The following is a 21,150-nucleotide window of genomic DNA, read 5'->3' on the forward strand; positions in this document are numbered from 1 at the left end:
CTTATTGATTGGCATATTTGTATATTTACATCAACCATATTTGTTGCAGCATAATAACCCTATCCACAGATGCAGAGAAAAAGCAAAAGTGGCCGAATTAACATTAAAAAAAAGGTCAAACACATGAATGAGAGAACCTTTGGACAAAGAATGCCTGACAGATGAAAAACACACAGCTGTGATTTATAACTCCTTAGGTGCTAGTGTAATGGGGTTGTTACCCAGGCAATAACCCAAAGCTGGTTATCCTCTTGGTACAAACCAGGCCCGGACTAGAAATCTATGGGTTCTGACAAATGCCAGAGGGGCTTCTCTAAGGTCCCATAGAGTCACTATTTAGTGGAGCACTATTTGGGTACTAGGAAGGCCAGGGCCTATTTTGACTCTCAGTCCAGACCTACATGGTATTGTCAGGCCTACAGTTGCCACCTGTAATCCTATGGGCTCTGGTAAAAATCGTGCACAAAATGCTAAACTAATACATACAGTAAAACCCCTAGAACAATTTCCTCCATTTTTCAATGGTCCCCCGAAGAACCTAAAAATGGGGTTCTAAACTAATTGTCGGGGGCATAAATTTGACAACCTTCGATGGATGTGACTAGGGTTGCCACCTGGTCGGTATAAATGATGCTTGACGCCAATGTTATGAATAGGAAAAAACAGCAAGAATATAGGAAGGCCAGTATTTTTTTCCAGAAAAGCTGGCAACCCTAGATATGACCTAATATAAGTGTTAGACATAAAGGGCGGGAAATAAGCAAATGAAAGAAGGTAGTTGATAGCAGTTGTGTCAGGGCTAGAGGAGAGCTGATTTGTGCTTTACTATTTCATGAGGGAGAGCAGGAACAGCCTGTTTTTAATTGTAGTTAATAACTTTAAATCCACTTAATATTTTATTAGAAAGTTGCTTAGAATGACGTTTCGTTTCTTCACAATGTGTGTGGGTTTCTATGGGCTTCTAAGCTGTTGCTGTTGTTTCCACATCCCAGGACCCTACAAGCTCTGGATCCCCCTCAAGCAACTGGGGTCCTGTCACAGATGCACGAGCACAAGAAGAGATTGTGCGCGCCCCCGCTATCCTCTGCGGGGCAGGAGAGCGCGCAAGCGCGCTATGCACTCTGGGAATGGCTGCGCAGCTCGGGTTGGCTGGGGGAGCAGACAGCGGAGTTTTAATGTCCGCCATGTTGGCCATGGCGTATTGAAGAGGGAGGGAGAGACTGACCCACAGGAGCACACAGACTCCCACCAAACCGTCCCCCAAACTGAGCCACGGGCGCCGGGAGTGCCAGGATAAGCGCCCTGTCTAATATTAGTGATTATTATCGGAACAACAAGGCTGGCGGGGAGGCAGCGAGGGGGGGCGCGGAGAGAGCTCCATGAGAGCGCGGCACGGGAGCTTTTCCCCGCTCGTCGGTCGCATGGCTCTCTACTAGACACACCATGAGCAAATTATCGTTCCGGGCGCGGGCCCTGGACGCGTCCAAACCGTTACCCGTCTTCCGCTGCGAGGATTTACCGGACTTGCACGAGTATGCCTCCATCAACCGGGCCGTGCCGCAGATGCCGACGGGCATGGAGAAGGAAGAGGAGTCGGTAATGCCCCGTTTTTTTTCACTTTCTCTATACCGATTATACCCCCTCCACCCGGTCCCTGCGCAAGCTTACACAAAATGGCCGCCATTTTCCTCCCTGTCGGAACGGGAATGGCGCACATACCTCTCCCCCTGTCATTTATTACTCTGGGGTGGCTCTTGAGGCTAAAACGGACATCCCTAGTGGCGTATATGTCTCCGGTTTGTCCGCCGAGGCTTCCTGGGGGGAATTTAACAGCCGGGAAGGCACAAAGGGGTCACGTGACGGGGCCGCGGTCCGCCATTTTGTTGTGTGTGTTTTCTCTCCCTGTCTTTTGGGGCTGGGCCTGGTGGTTGAGAGTGGGGCTGTGAATCAGGCAGCGGCCGCTGGGGGGAGCTGATGATCAGGCATTGCTGCTCACCTTGTGGAATTGTTTGTGTACATTGGGAGCTGATTGACAGCAGAGAGAGCCGGCGTGTTGTAGTAGTTTCCCTGCTGCTGATGTTTTCACATGGCTCTTGTGCTGCTCAATAGAATCACACGATTGTTTCAGACTATATCTATATGGATATCCTCAGTCTGCACTAAAACAGACTTAAAGTGTAAAACCTAGTTCATAGCACCAATTGAACTCCTCAGTGTGGTTTATTTGTGCATTATGTGAGGGCACAGTGTCTGTATACATAAGAGCAGTGATCCCCAACCAGTAGCTCGTGAGTAACATGTTGCTCTCCAACCCCTTGGATGTTGCTCCCAGTGGCCTCAATCAGGAGTTTATTTTTGAATTCCAGGCTTGGAGGCAAGTTTTGGTTGTATAAAAACCAGGTGTACTGTCAAACAGAACCTCAATGTTGTCTGACAATCCACAAAGGGGCTACCAAATGGCCAATCACAGACCTTTGTTGGCACCCCAAAAAACATTATTCATGCTTGTGTTGCTCCCCAACTCCTTTTACTTTTGAATGTTGCTCACGGGTTCAAAAGGTTGGGGATCCCTGCATAAGAGTATCTTGGGCTGTAAACTGCTCTGCTAAAGTTTCTCTGAGTAAAGGTGCTGCTGATTTTCTCTGTTTAAAGGGGACGGGGTTCTTCGGTTTGATTCCTGGCATCTTTCTCTGCTTCTGCTTGGGTCCAACCATAAAGGAGATTTACACTGATTAGCGTCGATTCAATCAATTCCTCTGGTGGTTCCTTGGATGCTCCCCCTCTGGCATCCTATATAGATTCAAGAACAAACAGATTTTTTTATATTCAATTTTGAAATCTGACATGGGGCTAGACATTTTGTCAATTTCCCAGCTGCCCCTGGTCATGTGACTTGTGCCTGCACTTTAGGAGAGAAATGCTTTCTGGCAGGCTGCTGTTTTTCCTTCTCAATGTAACTGAATGTGTCTCAGTGGGACATGGGTTTTTACTATTGAGTGTTGTTCTTAGATCTACCAGGCAGCTGTTATCTTGTGTTAGGGAGCTGTTATCTGGTTACCTTCCCATTGTTCTTTTGTTTGGCTGCTGGGGGGGAAAAGGGAGGGGGTGATACCACTCCAACTTGCAGTACAGCAGTAAGGCTAAGGGCACACTAGGCGATAGCGCCGCGATTTGACTCACGGCGACTTTTCGCCGCGACTTTTAATCCGCAATCGCTGTGGAAACTTTGGCGCTGGCGTCTATGGGGAATCGCGAGCGTAAAAACACACACGGCGATCTTTTTTCTATTGTCGCTCGAAATCGCCTCGCTAGGCGATTTCGAGCGACAATAGAAAAAAGATTGCCGCGTGTGTTTTTACGCTGGCGATTTGACGCAATTCCCCATAGACGCCAGCGCCAAAGTTTCCACAGAGATTGCGGATTAAAAGTCGTCGCGAGTCAAATCGCGGCGCTATCGCCTAGTGTGCCCTTAGCCTAAAGAGTGATTGAAGTTTATTATAGCACAAGTCACATGACTTGGGGCAGCTGGGAAATTGACAATATGTCAAGCCCCATATCAGATTTCAAAATTGAATATAAAAAAAATCTGTTTGCTCTTTTGAGAAATGGATTTCAGTGCAGAATTCTGCTGGAGCAGCACTATTAACTGATTCATTTTGAAAACATTTTTTTTCCCATGACAGTATCCCTTTAACATGAACTTACTGCACCACAAACCTAATCAAACAAATAATTTATGCTTTCAAAGTTGGCTACAGGGGGTCACCATCTTGTAACTGTGTTAAACATCTTTGCAAGACTAAGACTGTGCACATGCTCAGTGTGGTCTGGGCTGCTTAGGGATCATCATAAACAAAGCTGCTTGAGTTCTGCATGGCTGGGAAGTAAGGCGGGGGCTCCCCCTGCTGTTCATAAGTATGATTGTTTCCCTGCTCAGCAGTTAGGGACCGTCTGACAATTCCTATCCACAGCAGTAAATGAAGGGAGAATTTCACTGCATACAGTCAGGTTTCTTATAAAAACGGTACACATTTTTTAATTAAAGTATATTGGAGATAGGTTTCTTTTTTTTTTTTGCTCTTTAAAGGGCATGTAAAGGCAAAAAAATAAAATCCCATTTCTACTTTCTTTAATGAAAAAGAAACCTATCTCCAATATACTTTAATTAAAAAATGTGTACCGTTTTTATAAGAAACCTAACTGTATTCAGTGAAATTTTCCCTTCATTTGCTACTGTGGATAGGAATTGTCAGACGGTCCCTAACTGCAGGGAAACAATCATACTTATGAACAGCAAGGGGAGCCCCCGCCAGCTTTGTTTTATGACGAACCCTAAGCAGCCCAGACCACACTGAGCATGTGCACAGTCTTGGTCTTGCAAAGATGTTGAACAAAGTTACAAGATGGTGACCAACTGTAGCCAACTTTGAAAGCATAAATTATTTGTTTGATTAGGCTTGTGGTGCAGTAAGTTCATGTTTATGTTTAGTATACAAAATACATCATTTCTAGCCTTATTCTATTTTACACTTTACATGCCCTTTAAGCCTTTATTCTGTTACCACACAACATGTTTCGGGGACATTGGCCCATTTTCAAGTGCTGCTTGAAACAGAATGCTTTTGTGAGTGATTCCAAAACTTCACTATACTGGCAGGTTAGTTGACACCCATTAAAATTGACCCTTCTGTACATGACTGTGATAGGCACCCTTAGATTGTAAGCTCTGCTGGGCAGGATGTTGTTTTGTGTAGCACCATGGTCCTAGAGGAACGTTGTTTCATGTCACTGTGTACTGTACAAACGTATATGGATGAAATGACAAACTCACTCTTGACTCATGAATCATGTCTGTAGAACAAGGATCCCCAACCTTATTTACCCGTGAGCCACATTCGAATGTAAAATAAGTTGGAGAGCAACACACGCATGCTAAAAACTCCCGAGAGTTTTAGTTGCAGGCTGTGATTGGCTATTTGGTAGCTCCTATGTGGACTGACAGCCTACTGGAGGCTCTGTTTGGAAGTACACCTGTTTTTTATGCAACCAAAACTTGCCTCCAAACCCCAAATTAAAATAAAAAAACACTGCTTTGGTGCCACTAAGAGCAACATCCAAGGGGTTGGTGAGCAACGCGTTGGGGATCACTGCTGTAGGGCATTGTGTTTTGAGCAGACTCATGAAACCAAGAGAGCTGAAAAGCAGGAAGTAGTGTTCTGGCTATTATGTTACACATCCAGTCACTCCAGCCTTTATACATTACATTTTTGGCTAACTATATGGAAAATATTATTTTTGCACAGCCTATTAACCTAGTTTTTATTTTTACACTGAACAATTCTTTAAGGGGCTGATTCCAAACACTTTTTTCAGTTCTTTTCAGATTGTTCCCGAGAAATAAAGACTTTTATCAATTACTTTCCATTATTTATTTTTTTACATTTCTTCCAAAATCGAAGTTTAAAGTTGAATGTCCCTGTCTCTCTCTGGTGTTTGAATCTGGCAGCTCAGTAATTCAGGTGCAGATTCTGAACTGTTACGATTTTGCAACATTTAGTTGATATATTTCTCAGCAGTATCTCTGGAGTATCAGCAATTATTGTATCAATTCTAACAGCTGCCTGTAATGAAACCCAGAGATTCTGCTCAGCAGGGACAAAGATAAGAAATGTATCAACTAAATGTATCAATTTAGAACAGTTTACAGGGTCGGCGACCCCTACAAGCTGCTTTAGAAGGTGAAAAATGACACTTTACATTTCAATATTAGAAAAATGGTGACACATAGAAAATGGAAAGCAATTGAAAAAAGTAGTTCTTTCTGGTGATCTATCTGAAAATAACTTGTTGTTTAAAGGTAAACAACCCCTTTAACATGCCATATTCTGGTCTGAGGGACTTGTATGCCTTCACTTACTCATGAATATATACAAACCTAGTAGAGCGACTATGTACAGGATATTCAGTCTTCATCTTCAATATCAGTCTGACCCAAAACATGCATCATTCTAGTTTTCTAGTGTATAACCGCTGGCAAAGCTCAGGTGAATGCACTCAAGCCTCTTCCCTAAAATGACCCTTCTGTAACTGACCCGTGTGTAAGTAAACAGTGAGACAATGGCACCCGTCTAACAGTCTGCACACAGGCGCAACACCGCTTTATTAAAGGAATTGTTCAGTGTGAAAATAAAAACTGGGTAAATAGATAGTATGTGCAAAATAAAAAATGTTTCTAATATAGTTAGTTAGCCAAAAATGTAATGTATAAAGGCTGGAGTGATTTGATATATAACATGTCAGTCTGAACACTACTTCCTGCTTTTCAGCTCTCTTGGTTTACACTGACTGGTTACCAGGCAGTAACCAATCAGAGACTTGAAGGGGGGCCATATGGGTCATATCTGTTGCTTTTGAATCTGAGCTGAATGCTGAGGATCAATTGCAAATTCACTGAACAGAAATGTACCATGTTGCCCCCCTTCAAGTCACTGACTAACTCAGAGTTATAGAGCTGAAAAGCAGGAAGTTGGATTCTGGCTGTTTTATTAGACATCTATTCACTCCAGCCTTTATATATTACATTTTTGGCTAACTAACTATATTAGAAACATTTTTTATTTTGCACAGCCTATCTATTTACCCAGTTTTTATTTTCACGCTGAACTATTCCTTTAAGGTATATTGAGTTAGATTGTTCACATTTTCCATTGATGTTATTGAAGTCATGCATTTGTACTTGTCTGGTAGAATATCATACCTTCATAAAGCATTGAGCTTATGTCATGCAGGAGGTTTATACTGCTGCTGGCATGCAGGGCGAATGTCTCGTCAATATATACCTGTCATGGCTGTTAATTGAATGGGACGTGCCTTGGCTGATGCATATGAAGCAGTGACAGGCAAGGTTCTTTCTACTATATACTAAATACCATTTTGCTTGCCTGGTGCATTTTTACCTTCTGGATTTAGGTGCCATGAGTGCATGGGAGATGTACTGGGGGGTAACGATTGGGCACAAAGCCTTGCACATCTGGCCTGCATGATCATTTAAAAACACTAGGGTAGATCAATGGCCCATTAGTGCACCAAGACCCATGAAAGTAACGGTAACACCAAAAATGAAAGTGTTTTTAATGGAAAATATCATGTAGTGTTGCCCTGCACTGGTAAAACTGATGTTTGCGTCAGAAACACTACTATAGTTCATATAAACAAGCTTCTGTGTAGCAGCAGAAATTGAAAAGAGGCTATGTGGCACAGGTTAAATAGTGGATAACAGATAACACCATTATGTTCTACAGAGCTTATCTGCTGTGTAACCTGAGCCTTTTCTCTTTTGAATGGCTGCCCCCATTGCTACACAGCAGCTCATTTATATAAACTATAGTAGTGTTTCTGAAGCAAACACACCAGTTTTACCAGTGCATGATATTTCCATTTTTGATGTTGCTGTTTCTTTAATGACTGCCTTTTACGGGCTCAGTGGGTTTCCGGAAGATGGTGGCTTTGCCCACTTTATTCCTTATTAAATCATCTTGCTCAGCTGATCTGTTACAGGGGTACAACTGGCCTTTCTCATGAAACCTTAGCAGTAAGGAATGCTTCAGCTGCCCAACTCTGTTTCCTTCAGTGTGTGTGTTTTGTTATTGAATATGCTCCAGGTCAAGAACATTAATATGCACATTCTCTCCGATTTAGCTGAAATCAGCCCGTTTCTCCTCATTGTTGCCACCAGAGTTACAAGCACTTTGATTGGCTAGTTTTCTTCCAGTTATTCTTCTGGGGTCTGTCTATAGTGTATATATCAAAGGAGTAAATGCTTCAGTTCACCCAAACCTACTGGTCCTCTTTGTCAGATCAGGCGGGGAATTGGCCTGTGTAACAGTTAATATTAAATTAAGTGACATTTTAAAGAAATCTTATCAAATGGGAATATATATATTTAAGTAAACATTGCCCTTTTACATCTCTTGACTTGAACCCCCAGTTTGTTATGGTCTATGTGCTTCCTCAGAGATCACCTGACCAGAAATACTGCAGCTCTAACTGTAACAGGAGCAAGTGTGGAAGCAAAAGACATAACTCTGGTCTTTTGATTGGCTTATGTGACCTAACAAGTATAGTTAGTGTTGTTTGTTTGTGTGCACAGTAAATCATACAATCCCAGGGGGAGGCCCTTATTTTTTAAAATGGCAGTTATCTATTTATGATTACCCAATGACATACACTACGAAAAAAGTATATTATGAAAATGGTTTATTTACATGAAGCAGGGTTTTTATATACGCGCTGTTTTATGCGATATATTTGTATATTTACCTACATTGTTTGAGGGGTATAGTTTTCCTTTAAGTGATTGGTACATATGTGCTGCTCAGCCTGATGCTTGTATCTCTGTGAAATGGAACTGCTTGTGCAACTTTCACTTTCTAATTGCTTGGTGAAACACGTGCCTCTCTCCTCACCACTACCCTTTCCTCTATTTATGTACAGTCATCACACCTCTGCCTGATAATACTGTACTGTATGTGTTGTGTATGGCAGAGAATCGTTTCTCTTGGTTTGCACATTATCCACAGAATTTCTAATACCCACTAGTATGCTTTTCATGGCCGAAACATTGACCTGGCGTTATAAACTGCCTGCGGAAGCGTTGCTCTCAACATTCTGAGCCACCCAGCTGAGGCATTATCTGTTATCCATTATCTGAAGCAATCACATAAGTTTTACCAGTGCAGGGCAACACTAAATATTTTCCATTACTTTAAAACACTTTTTTTGATGTTATTGTTCCTTTAAAGGAAAAATCTCCCATCATGTAACACACACGTTTTAGACTACACTGCAGAGAAACTGCGTGGCAATGATTGCATTTATGGTTTAATAACAACCAAATGTGATTGTGCTGTATGACAAGTGGTAGTAGGGAAGTCTCTCATTGAATCCAACCACTGCTTCATCCATCTCTCCCTGGACCGTTTGAGATTATTATCTCCTTTTCACTAGTATGAGTAGCAGTTGAAGATTTGTTTTCATAGTCTGCAACTTGCACTGCAACTTGCTTTGGCTGATCATTTCTCTTTATTGGGCACAAGCAGAATGGCACCCCTAGCTCTGCTTCAGTAATGTGAATGTGGAATTCCTCCAAAATTGGTGTGACTGCGGGGTCATTACTGTATCACCATGGCTTATACTTGTTGCTATTGATTAACTACATTATGCTTCGTTGTGAACAAATCTGGATGATAAAGGGGCTTTTTATATGTGATTTCAAGTCAATGCAACTGCTCATGTGTATGACTAATGCTCACTGGAGGACAAAACGCAAGCATCCACACACTCAGAAATACATGACTATAGTGAATAAAGTACCACCTCTTATAAAATATAAGGATATTATTATAAGTTACAGAGGAGTTCCATGATCATATAAAAGCACAAGGCTGAGTGTTTTTATACAGGTCGTGGAACTCCGATGTGATTTCTAATCTCATCTTTTGCAACAGGGAGTACTTATTTATTATAATACACATGTTTCGGTGAGTCATGTGACAGAAATGACATACACACTGATTCACTAGTCAGGACCCTATGCTTGGTGTCAATTTTTATTTTTCTGTCCTCATGGATAACAAAATGGAGTTAATCCACTTTAGAATAAATTAATCCATTTATCCAGGTTTCATTCAGATACAGATTTGCAGTTTATCCAGGTTTCATTCAGATACAGATTTGCAGTTTATCCAGGTTGCATTTAGATACAGATTTGCAGTTTATCCAGATTTCGTTTAGATACAGATTTGCGGATTATCCAGGTTTCATACAGATAATGATTTGCGGATTATCCAGGTTTCATACAGAGACAGATTTGCAGTTTATCCAGGTTTAAATACAGATTTGCAGTTTATCCAAGTTTCATAGATACAGATTTGCAGTACATCCAGATTTCATTTAATAAGGATTTGCTGCCTGACTTTGGTCAGGGCATGGGCAGATTGACTGATTTCATGATGTCTTGTTCAATTATTCAAGCCCAATGTGTGCAGAGGTAGTTGCACTATTGATCAATGATGCCATGTCTGTGCATTTGTGGCAGTGCTTAGATTCCCACCTTTTTACATTATACGATAGGCGTAGAATTTACTTTTCTTTAATATTATTGATATTTTAAGGTTGTGAAAAATTAAGGGTGATTTTTAAAGACCAAGCTTGGTCTTTGAAGTTTTGAGGAACTATATACAGGAAACCTTTGGCTGTATCTTTTATTACTGGTGAAATTAAATTGGATTCACCCAAATCTCCTCTTCTTCAGGGGCGACTAATCTCCCACGAACTGCTTTGCCTGCCTTCCCGCCGGCAGGATGGCACACTTTAATTTTCCGAAGTCACCCGCAGTTGCCTTATAAGGAAACTCTGGGCATCTTCGGAAAACGAAGCGCTCCGAGTGGAGGCAGTTCGGGAGAATAGTCGCCCTGAAGAAGAGGAGATTTGTTGCCGGGCGACTAATCTTCCAGAATTGCCGCCTGTGTCTGCCCTAAAAATCACACTTCTAACTCTCTCAGGGTTCTTAATGTGGCATTTGGGTGACTTGTATTCTAGCAGTTTCCTACTGGAGAAGGTGTTTAAGCCCATCAACGAATGTCACTCAGTCTTGTTTTACTTGCCTTTTGGTCTTGTTTTCACATCTAAAACAATTAACAATTGCAGTTTTAATTGCTGTGAAATTCCATTGTTTTTGCTTCATAAACTTTACTATAGTTTATATAATGAAGCTGCTGTGTAGCCATGGGGGCAGCCATTCAAGCACATGATACTTAGCAGATAAGCTCTGTAGTATACAATGATTCTTCAGAATATATCCATTATCTGCTGTGTATCCTGTGCATTTTCTCCTTTTTCAGTTTTGAATGGCTACTCAGCAGCTTGTTTATATAAACTATACTAGTACTTATCTGTTATCTACTGTGTATCCTGTGCTTGAATGGTTGCCTCAATGGCTACACAGCAGCTTGTTTATATAAACTATAGTAGTACTTATCTGTTATCTACTGTGTATCCTGTTCCTGAATAGCTACCCCCATGGCTACACAGCAGTTTGTCTATATAAACTATAGAAGCTTTTCTGTCGCAAACGTGCCAGTTTTACCAGTGCAGGGCAACCGTACATTTATATTTTAATTACTTAAAACACTTCATTTAAGCATTTGGTCAGGCTTCCCTTAGCACATAACTAGGTTGCAGGCGAATGTAAACATTGCAGGTCAGCTATTTAGCCAGAGTTCTGAGCCTAACTTACCTGGGGCTTCAGACTGACACCACTGCCCTCTCCTACTGGGGGAGGGCTCTTTTCCTAGCAGATGAATTAGAGCTCACTCAAATAACTGATTCCAGTACAATCAAAATAACTGCCTTTTGCACAAATCCTGCATGTAGAGAGACGTCGATAAATTTGAAATTTCTAATTGATTTTATTTAGAAAGTTCCTTATTTCAGTATGCTGGAGCTTGTATTAAATTTTCATTTTTTGCGGTGGTTCCCCTTTAAGAAAATGTCTGTTACTTCTTAAAGGGATCCTGTCATCGGAAAACATGTTTTTTTTTTTGTTTTTTTTTCGAAACATTTTTTTTCAGTTAATAGTGCTACTCCAGCAGAATTCTGCACTTAAATCCATTTCTCAAAAGAGCAAAGAGATTTTTTTTATATTCAATTTTGAAATCTGACATGGGGCTAGACATTTTGTCAATTTCCCAGCTGCCCCTGGTCATGTGACTTGTGCCTGCACTTTAGGAGAGAAATGCTTTCTGGCAGGCTTCTGTTTTTGCTTCTCAATGTAACTGAATGTGTCTCAGTGGGACATGGGTTTTTACTATTGAGTGTTGTTCTTAGATCTACCAGGCAGCTGTTATCTTGTGTTAGGGAGCTGCTATCTGGTTACCTTCCCATTGTTCTTTTGTTTGGCTGCAGGGGGGGAAAGGGAGGGGGTGATATCACTCCAACTTGCAGTAAAGAGTGATTGAAGTTTATCAGAGCACAAGTCACATGACTTGGGGCAGCTGGGAAATTGACAATATGTCTAACCCCATGTCGGATTCCAAAATTGAATATAAATCTGTTTGTTTTTTTGAGAAATGAATTTCAGTGCAGAATTCTGCTGGAGCAGCACTTTTAACTGCTTCATTTTGAAAAAAAATATTTTTTCCCATGACAGTATCCTTTTAAGATAAACAGGGCAAACCTAGAACTGAAATCAGTTTCACTTTCAGAATTCCTGGGTCTTCTGAGGTTATCAGATTACCAACGCAGGGATAAAGTGCCTGCATAATGGACTTCTGAATACCTGTCAGCCACAACAAATGGGGAAGGAAAAGGGATGTTTATCTTTACTGATTACAAGGTGAGGGAGGTGAAATGTAGTAAATATAAAACCAAAACAGTAATCCGCTGGCTAGAGCTTTATAAATAAAAATGAATTGAATATAATGGGTTTGCTTCAGAAAGACTACTATAGTTTATATAAAGAAGCTGCTGTGTAGCATGGGGGCTGCTCTTTGAACTGGGAAAAAAGAAAAGGCACAGGTTACACAGCACTTAACGGATAAGCCCTATCCAATACAATGGTGTTTTGTCTGTTATTTGTTTTGTACCCTGTGCAAACACACAGCTTTTACCAGTGCATTCTAACTGTATATTATATCTTAATTACTTTTAAACGCCTCATATTTTGGTGATATTATTGCTTTAATATACTAATGTATTTTCCATGTTAAGTACACAACATACAAGGCATTTTATCTCTGCCAAAGCTTAAAAATATAATCCGAATCCTTTGGTAAATTGCGAGAATTATTCATAATACCCATGTTTTGAAACCATTGGTCGTAAGATACTTGCCTGCATCGTGCTTGACTATTATTGCGTATACCTGTCTGTTACGTAGCAACCATTTTAATCAGTGGGAGCAGGGTATAGAACTGATCCTTTGTGTCACTTTTTGTCATTTTGTTACTGATGAAAGTTCTGTGTGGGACTAAATTGTCAATTGTGAGATTAAATGAGAACTAAAGCATAAAACTAATTATGGTTAGACTCGCTGTACTTTATATATAGCACTGAGCTTTACAAGCCCAGAGTTCCATTGGCTCTATAACTCGTTATGCTTCATGACTTTATCGTTCTGAGCAGCTCTCCATATTTGATTTATTTGGTCCATTTTTGTGTGCAAGTGACACTGTGCTGCTCATTGTACTCTGTGCTGCTGATGTTCAGAAGGGGTTGTCGGAATTCATCAAACGCATTAGCAGAATGTTCTGTTATTTGTCAGAACAGATTTTGGGGGTCACAGAACTTCACTGCTGAATAGTTCTGGGAGCATTAGACTGGTAGCCAGAATCCCAAAACATGCAGTTTGCAGTTTTACATTTAATAATTCCATATGATATATCTACATCTAGATGATTACCCAGTCCAGCTGATGATTATGTAGATTAACTGATTTCTCATGTAGTTCATCACATACTGTAATAGCCAAAAAAACTGATCTGTCAGTTGTGTTTCGGTACCTTCATTGCTATATAGCCACAGGTTGGAGATGATCGATAAAATAGTAGTTTTGTTTGAATGGAGTAACCTTAGCCTGGATAATTATTCATGGACAAAAGAAACCCTGCGACTTGCTTGCAGTCATTGGATCTTGATCTTAAAGGGATACGGTCATGGGAAAAGATGTTTTTTTCAAAACGCATTAGTTAATAGTGCTGCTCCATTAGAATTCTGCACTGAAATCCATTTTTCAAACAGATTTTTTTTTTATATTTAATTTTGAAATCTGACTTTTGGCTAGACATATTGTCAGTTTCCCAGCTGCCCACAGTGATAAACTTCAATCACTCTTTACTGCTGTACTGCAAGTTGGAATGATTATCACCCCCTCACTTCCCCCCCCCCCCCCAGCAGCCAAACAAAAGAACAATGGGAAGGTAACCAGATAGCAGCTCCCTAACACAAGATAACAACTGCCTGGTAGATCTAAGAACAACACTCAATAGTAAAAACCCATGTCTCACTGAGACACATTCAGTTACATTGAGAAGGAAAAACAGCAGCCTGCCAGAAAGCATTTCTCTCCTAAAGTGCAGGCATAAGTCACATGACTGGGGGCAGCTGGCAAACTGACAATATGTCTAGCCCCATGTCAGATTTCTAAATTGAATATAAAAAATATGTTCTTTAGAGAATTGGATTTCAGTGCAGACTTCTGCTGGAGCAGCACTATTAACTGATGCGTTTTGAAAAAAGCATATTTTCCCATGACCCTTTAAAACATTTTCTTTTACTTTTATTTAGTGAATAAAGTACCCCCTCTTGTAAAATATAAGTTATATAGTGAATAAAGTACCCCCTCTTGTAAAATATAAGGATATTATAAGTTACCGAGGAGTTTCATGACCATATAAAAACACAAGGCCGAGTGTTTTTATACAGGTCATGGAACTCCGAGGTAACTTCTAATATCCTCATATTTTACAACTGGGGGGTACTTTATTTATTATAATACACAAGTTTCAGTGAGTCATGTGACAGAAATGACATCAGAACTCACCGTTTATAACTGATGACATCAGAACTCACCGTTTATAAGGATATAATTTACAGGATATTCATGGCTTTTGTGTATTATAGCAATATAATGCACAAGAGCCATGAATGTCCTGTAAATTCTATCCTTATGGTGCTTAGTGATGTCATTGGTTATAATCTGAGCTAAGTGATGTAATTTCTGTCACATAACTCCCTGAAAAGTGTGTATTTTAATAAATAAAGTCCCCCCTGTTGCAAAATATGAGAATATTAGACGTCACCTCAGAGTTCCATGACCTGTATAAAAACACTCCGCCTACAGCCTTGTGTGTTTTATATGGTTATGGAACTTTTCTGTAACTTGTAATATGCTTATATTTTCCAAGAGGGTGTAGTTTATTCACAGGACCCATCATTATCCTATATTGGTGCTTAGTGATGTAATTTGTCATGACTCACTGAAACATGTGTATTTTATAATAAAGTACCCCCTGTTGGGAAAAAAAGAGGATATTCGAAGTTAAAGAGGAGTTAAATGACCTGTATAAAACCACTCTGCCTTCAGCCTTGTGCCTTTATATGTTCATGGAACTGCTCGGTGACTTCTAATACCCGTATATTTTAAAATGGGGGGGTACGTTTCGCTATTTGATTCACTTCATAATTTCCTCTGCAACTGCCTTCTGGGTCCTGCTGCTGGATCTGCACAATAGATCTGCAGATTAAATCCTCTTCACCTTAACTGTATTCAAGGAATAAGACATGCTCATGGACTCCAACGCCTTTACATGTTCGTTTCTGAAATATTAATTTTGAGCGAAAAATACAATTTCATTACTGTAATAATTTTATCAATGATAATTTCTGAGCATGGTATGTATCCAGTAAGGCATCGGATATGAGATTAAAGGACCAGTAACATTAAAACATGAAATTGTTTTAAAGTAATAAAAATATAATGCAGTGTTGCCCTGCACTGGTAAAACTGGTGTGTTTGCTTCAGAAACATTACTATTGTTTATATAAATAAGCTGCTGTGTAGCCATGGGGGCAGCTATTCAAAGGAGAAAAGGTTCAAGTTTCACAGCAGATAGCAGATATGCTCTGTAGAACATAATGCTATCTGTTATCCATTATTTATCCTGTGCCATATAGCCATTTTTCAATTTCCGCCATTGCTATTCAACAGCTTGTTTATATGAACTATAGTAGTGTTTCTGAAGCAAACACATCAGTTTTACCAGTGCAGGGCAACATGTACATGATATTTTCATTGCTTTAAAACACTTTCAGTTTTTGGTGTTAGTTACTTTAAGGATGGGAGTAGAAAGCAGACATTAAAATCTGTGGTGGAACACTTGGAGTGGGTGTTATTGGATGATTTACTAGGCTGCTGGTCTGTGAACAAGTGCATTAATATTTACTTAAAGGAACAGTTCAGTGTAAAAATAAAAAACCGGGTTAAAGGAAAACTATACCCCCAAACAATATAGGTCTCTATAAAAAGATATTGCATAAAACAGCTCATATGTAAAACCCTGCTTCATGTAAATAAACCATTTTCATAATAATACACTTTTCTAGTAGTATGTGCCATTGGGTAATCATAAATAGAAAATTGCCATTTTAAAAAATAAGGGCCGCCCCCTGGGATCGTAGGATTCACTGTACTCACAAACATACCAACAACCCATACATGTTAGGTCACATGAGCCAATTAACAGACAGAGTTGTGTCTTTTGCTTCCACACTTCTTCCTGTTACAGTTAGAGTTGAAGTATTTCTGGTCAGGTGATCTCTGAGACAGCACAGAGACCATCAAGAAATGGTGGCTCAAGGCAAGAGATGTAAAAGGGCAATATTTACTTAAATATATATTCCAGTTTGGTAAGATTCTTTAATATGCCACTTAATATGATATGAATTATCTGTTGCTTAAGTGTTAATTTTGGGGGTATAGTTTTCCTTTAATAGGCTGTGCAAAATAAAAAATGTTTCTAATATTTTTAGGCAAAAATTTTATGTATAAAGGCTGGAGTGACTGGATGTGTAACAGAACACTACTTCCTACTTTTCAGCTCTCTAACTCTAAATTAGTCAGCGACTTTAAGGGGGGCCACATGGGACATAACTGTTCAGAGATTTAGCAATTGATCCTCAGCATGCAGCTCAGATTCAAAAGCAAACCATTATGATCATGCCCCCCCCCCTCAAGTCTCTGGTTACTGCCTGGTAACCAGTCCGTGGAAATCAAGAGAGCTGAAAAGCAGGAAGTAGTGTTCTGGCTATTATGTTAGACATCCACTCACTCCAGCCTTTATACATTACATTTTTGCCTAACTATATTAGAAACATTTTTTATTTTGCACAGCCTATCTATTTACCCACTTTTTAATACTGAACAATTCCTTTAAATTGTGTTATTGGTAGAGAGCCGTTTGAGTGTATAACACACATTCTTTTTAAATATCTTTCAGTTGAAGTGTATGTGCTTCGTTAAAGTGATACTGACACAAAAAAAAAATATTTTCAAAATAATAATCCACATTAAAAGTTACATATATGTCACGTTGATCGTTCTGGTCTTGTAAGTAATTACTTGAAGTTCCTAAACCTGACTGTTTTGCAAACCTGACTGTCCCATCTCAGTCTGTCAGGTTTTAATGCTAACCGACTACTGCACAAATATGGCAGCCCCCCTCATAGAAGAACATGGGGGTTAATTAAGGTGCTGTAAAAGCATCAGGCAAATATTTTTATGGCAAAATTATAGATAGCACTCAAAGATAATGTTGTGATGGATATAAAAAAGGTTATTTTCTGGTGTCAGTATCTCTAACATATTTTCTGGGGAATAACAGTTAATCATTGTACAAACCAAGTTTCTGTCCAAAGTTGCCTCTACATGGCAAAGGTTTTCATACATGTAACTATTACAGTCTTTCCTCAAGATCGTTAATTTTCATTACAGACCTTTACAGCTGAATTGTCAGATATACAGGTAGAAACAATAGAATTCTACCTTTATCTGACAATTCAGCAGTAAACACTGGCAGATGTTCAGGCTCTTCAAAAGAGCCAACCAATATCCTAGTCTTTTGCCAATATTGGTTGGCTTGTCTTTCGACCATACTCGTGCTGCGTATATCTGTGCGTCTGTGGCCACCTTCAGATTTCATTGGTCTTGGGTAAAGGCCATGGCTATGTACAGTCCCCTGAATTCAAAGTTTTACAATTAAGACTGATTTTTGTCTCAGGCTGTTGCTCCTGCTTTTAAATAAATGCACCAGCAACAGTTTTAGATCCGTTGCAGAAACAGGTAAGACTGTGCACCACTGCATATAAAATGCATAGGGCTACTGTCTTCTGAAAGAACAATTCTAATGTGACCTGTGCAGTTTGTGGGATATGGGGGGCGGCTGTTGGGTTACTGGCTGGTAGGGAAAAAGTATTGGCCCATGTGGCTAGCAAAAAAACAACCTGGAGAGAACAGATTTTTCCTTCTTCCCTGTTGGGCACATGTGTGGTACGGTACAATCTGAAAAATGACTGACTACACGGCACTTGCATTTTTAGGGCAAAGTGAGGATGATGGTCGGGCACTGCTGAAAAGTACCTCAACCCCCATTTTTTTAAATTTTTTTTTATTTATTTTTTTTAAGAGTAGTGCTGACCTGGAGTTATTTTTATTATTTTTATTTTCATTCTCCTGTAAGCTCCAAGCAGGAGATGGTGGTGTTTCGTGTGCCAGTGCTAAGGGTATGCTTGCCTTCTGTTGCAGTAAGTGGTTAGTGGCAGTTTGGGTGGATTCCAGTGTATGACAACCACTGATATATGGACATTTTTCTAATCCAGGAGAAGCCTGTTTCACGTGTGGATTTACTGTAATCAAACACAAGTAGCCCAATTATCCAGTTAAGATTACTGGCCCTTACAGCCCGTCACCACTTCCATTAGATATTTAAGAAATACTCTGCCTATGGCACATGTGGTGGTGATAGTTGCACCAGGAACATTCGCTTTGGCACTCCTGCTTGGTGCTCTGCATAAGCCACAGGAGATGATCTCCTCTATCTTGCCACATACAGAGTAATAATAGCACAGTTACTATTATATGTCTATAATTTTCTCACTTATTTGAAACGCAGCCTGAGAAACCTCAGTCTCTTACACATAAGAGCTGAATAGAGAAGAAATTGTGTTGCTTCTGAGCCGTCGGGCAGACAGTCAGTTAACACTTGTGTTATTTTGCCATGCATTAAAGGGGAGGTTCACCTTCAAACACCTAGTTGTTTTCAGATAGTTCACCAGAAATAATGACTTTTTCCAATCACTTTCTATATTCTATGTTACCGGTTTTCTAATATTGAAGTGTACGGTAATATGTCATTTTTCACCTTCTCAAACTGCTCTGGGAGGGGGGGTCCAGATCCTGTAAACTGTTCTAAATTGATACATTTCATTAAAGGCAGCTGTTAGAATTAGAGTTGCTAATACTCCAGAGATGATGCTGAGAAATGGATCAACTAAATGTTGTAAAACTGTCACAGTTCAGAGTCTGTACCTGAATTACTGAGCTGCCAGAATGAAACACCAGAGACACGAACATTCAACTTTAAACATACATTCTGGAAAAACAGTAAAAAAATAAATAATGGGAAGTAATTGAAAAGTCTTTATTTTTGGGGAACAATCTGAAAACAATTGAACTGAAAAATGTGTTTGGAAGGTGAACAACCCCTTTAAAATTTACTACTTTGCAAAATAAAATTCCTGTGTGTATTGTGCAGTGATCCATGTGGACACATATAATGTTATGAATAAATGTATTGTCTAGTAAGATAGACATTTCCATTTGCTGGGTCACCCTAATTTCCTGTCACATAATCTAAAATATTGCTGCCTCTTTCTTCAAAATCCAGTCCCCTTTTGTTAGCAAGATCTTTAAAAGTTCTAAGACAAATATGTCCTTATAAAATGCTTGTTTTCTTTCCTTTTAGGAACATCATCTCCAGCGAGCCATTTCAGCACTGCAGGTGTATGGAGAGAAAAGGGATAACATGGTTATTCCTGTTCCAGAGGCAGAAAGTAACATCGCATATTATGAATCTGTATATCCAGGGGACTTTAAGATGCCAAAGCAGCTTATTCACATACAGCGTAAGTTACAAAAAGTGTCTATAGGTAACCTTTTTTGAGATGTGTTGCGGTGTGTTTTGTATACTTGACTTTGTCAGTTTTAATGAGGTACATAATTAAAAGCCGGATATTGGGTCACATATCTAGTCTGGTTTTTCTGCAAACAAATGTAAATAAATTGTGACTTAAGTCATGTTTTCTGTTTGCTAGCTTTTAGTTTGGATGCTGAACAGCCAGATTATGACTTGGACACTGAAGATGATGCCTTTCTGAATAAGCTGAGAAAGAAACTAGATATCTCTTCACTCCAGTTTGAAGAGATGATTGACCGATTAGAGAAGGGCAGCGGGCAGCAGGTAATGTTGTCGTTTTTTTTGCTTTTCAGCATTGAACCTGGCACTGTAACTGATTACTGACTATTCTAAATCTATTCTCCAGCCAGTTAATCTCCAGGAGGCCAAACTCTTGTTAAAAGAAGATGATGAGTTGATTACTGAAGTGTATGACTATTGGATTAAGAAACGGAAAAACTGCCGTGGCTCCTCTCTCATACCAACAGTTAAACAGGAGAAGCGAGATGGCTCTAGCACCAGTGATCCTTATGTAGCCTTCAGACGGCGTACAGAAAAGATGCAAACAAGAAAGGTTTGTGTGATGTCTTGTCTCAATTTTCTCAAAAAAATTTTTCACTTCTATTTGTATTTGAACAATGTTATGGATTAGTAAATCGGCCCCTAATTGCAATCAGTACCTTAATTTTAGTACAGCTATAGGATCTCTCTCTCTCTCTCTCTCTCTCTCTCTCTCTCTCTCTCTCTCTCTCTCTCTCTCTCTCTCTCTCTCTCGCGCTCTCTCTCTCTCTCGCTCTCTCTCTCTCTCTCTATATCTATATCTATATCTATATATATCATTATAACTTCTCTTCTACCCAACATAGAATCGAAAGAATGATGAAGCTTCTTATGAAAAAATGCTTAAGTTACGTCGGGATCTCAGTCGAGCTGTCACTATACTAGAAATGATTAAAAGGAGAGAAAAAAGCAAACGGGAATTGCTTCACCTAACACTGGAAATAATGGAAAAGAGGTAAATGTGTGATTTATTTATTTATTTTTTAAGTATAAATGATGTGTTCTATACAGAAACACTTAAAGGAAAACTATACCCCCAAAATGAACACTTAAGCAACAGATAGTTCATATAATTTTAAGTGGCATATTAAAGAATATTACCAAACTGGAATATATATTTAAGTAAATATTGCCTTTTTACATCTCTTGCCTTGAGCCACCATTTCGTGATGGTCTGTGTGCTGTCTCAGAGATCACCTGACCAGAAATACTTCAATTCTAACTGTAACAGGAAGAGATCACCTGACCAGAAATACTACAACTCTAACTGTAACAGGAAGAAGTGTGGAAGCAAAAGACACAA

General features: G+C 39.6%; 1 protein-coding gene across 2 annotated transcripts in view; it reads left to right on the forward strand.

Moving 5' to 3' along the window:
* epc1.L (enhancer of polycomb homolog 1 L homeolog) overlaps window positions 1-21,150 on the forward strand; it is a 56,154-nt gene that overhangs the window by 11,015 nt on the left and 23,989 nt on the right. The window contains exons 1-5 of one of the 2 annotated variants that reach the window (XM_041565816.1): window positions 1,098-1,596; window positions 19,578-19,737; window positions 19,927-20,072; window positions 20,155-20,361; window positions 20,654-20,802. In XM_041565816.1, coding sequence (XP_041421750.1) covers window positions 1,444-1,596; window positions 19,578-19,737; window positions 19,927-20,072; window positions 20,155-20,361; window positions 20,654-20,802 — 815 coding nt within the window. In that variant the 5' untranslated portion in view covers window positions 1,098-1,443. Of the gene's footprint in view, window positions 1-1,097; window positions 1,597-19,577; window positions 19,738-19,926; window positions 20,073-20,154; window positions 20,362-20,653; window positions 20,803-21,150 lie in introns of those variants that run through there. The other variant, XM_041565817.1, reaches the window with a different exon arrangement.

This window comes from Xenopus laevis, chromosome 6L, assembly GCF_017654675.1.
Source record: "Xenopus laevis strain J_2021 chromosome 6L, Xenopus_laevis_v10.1, whole genome shotgun sequence".
In the NCBI taxonomy this organism is placed as follows: domain Eukaryota; kingdom Metazoa; phylum Chordata; class Amphibia; order Anura; family Pipidae; genus Xenopus; species Xenopus laevis.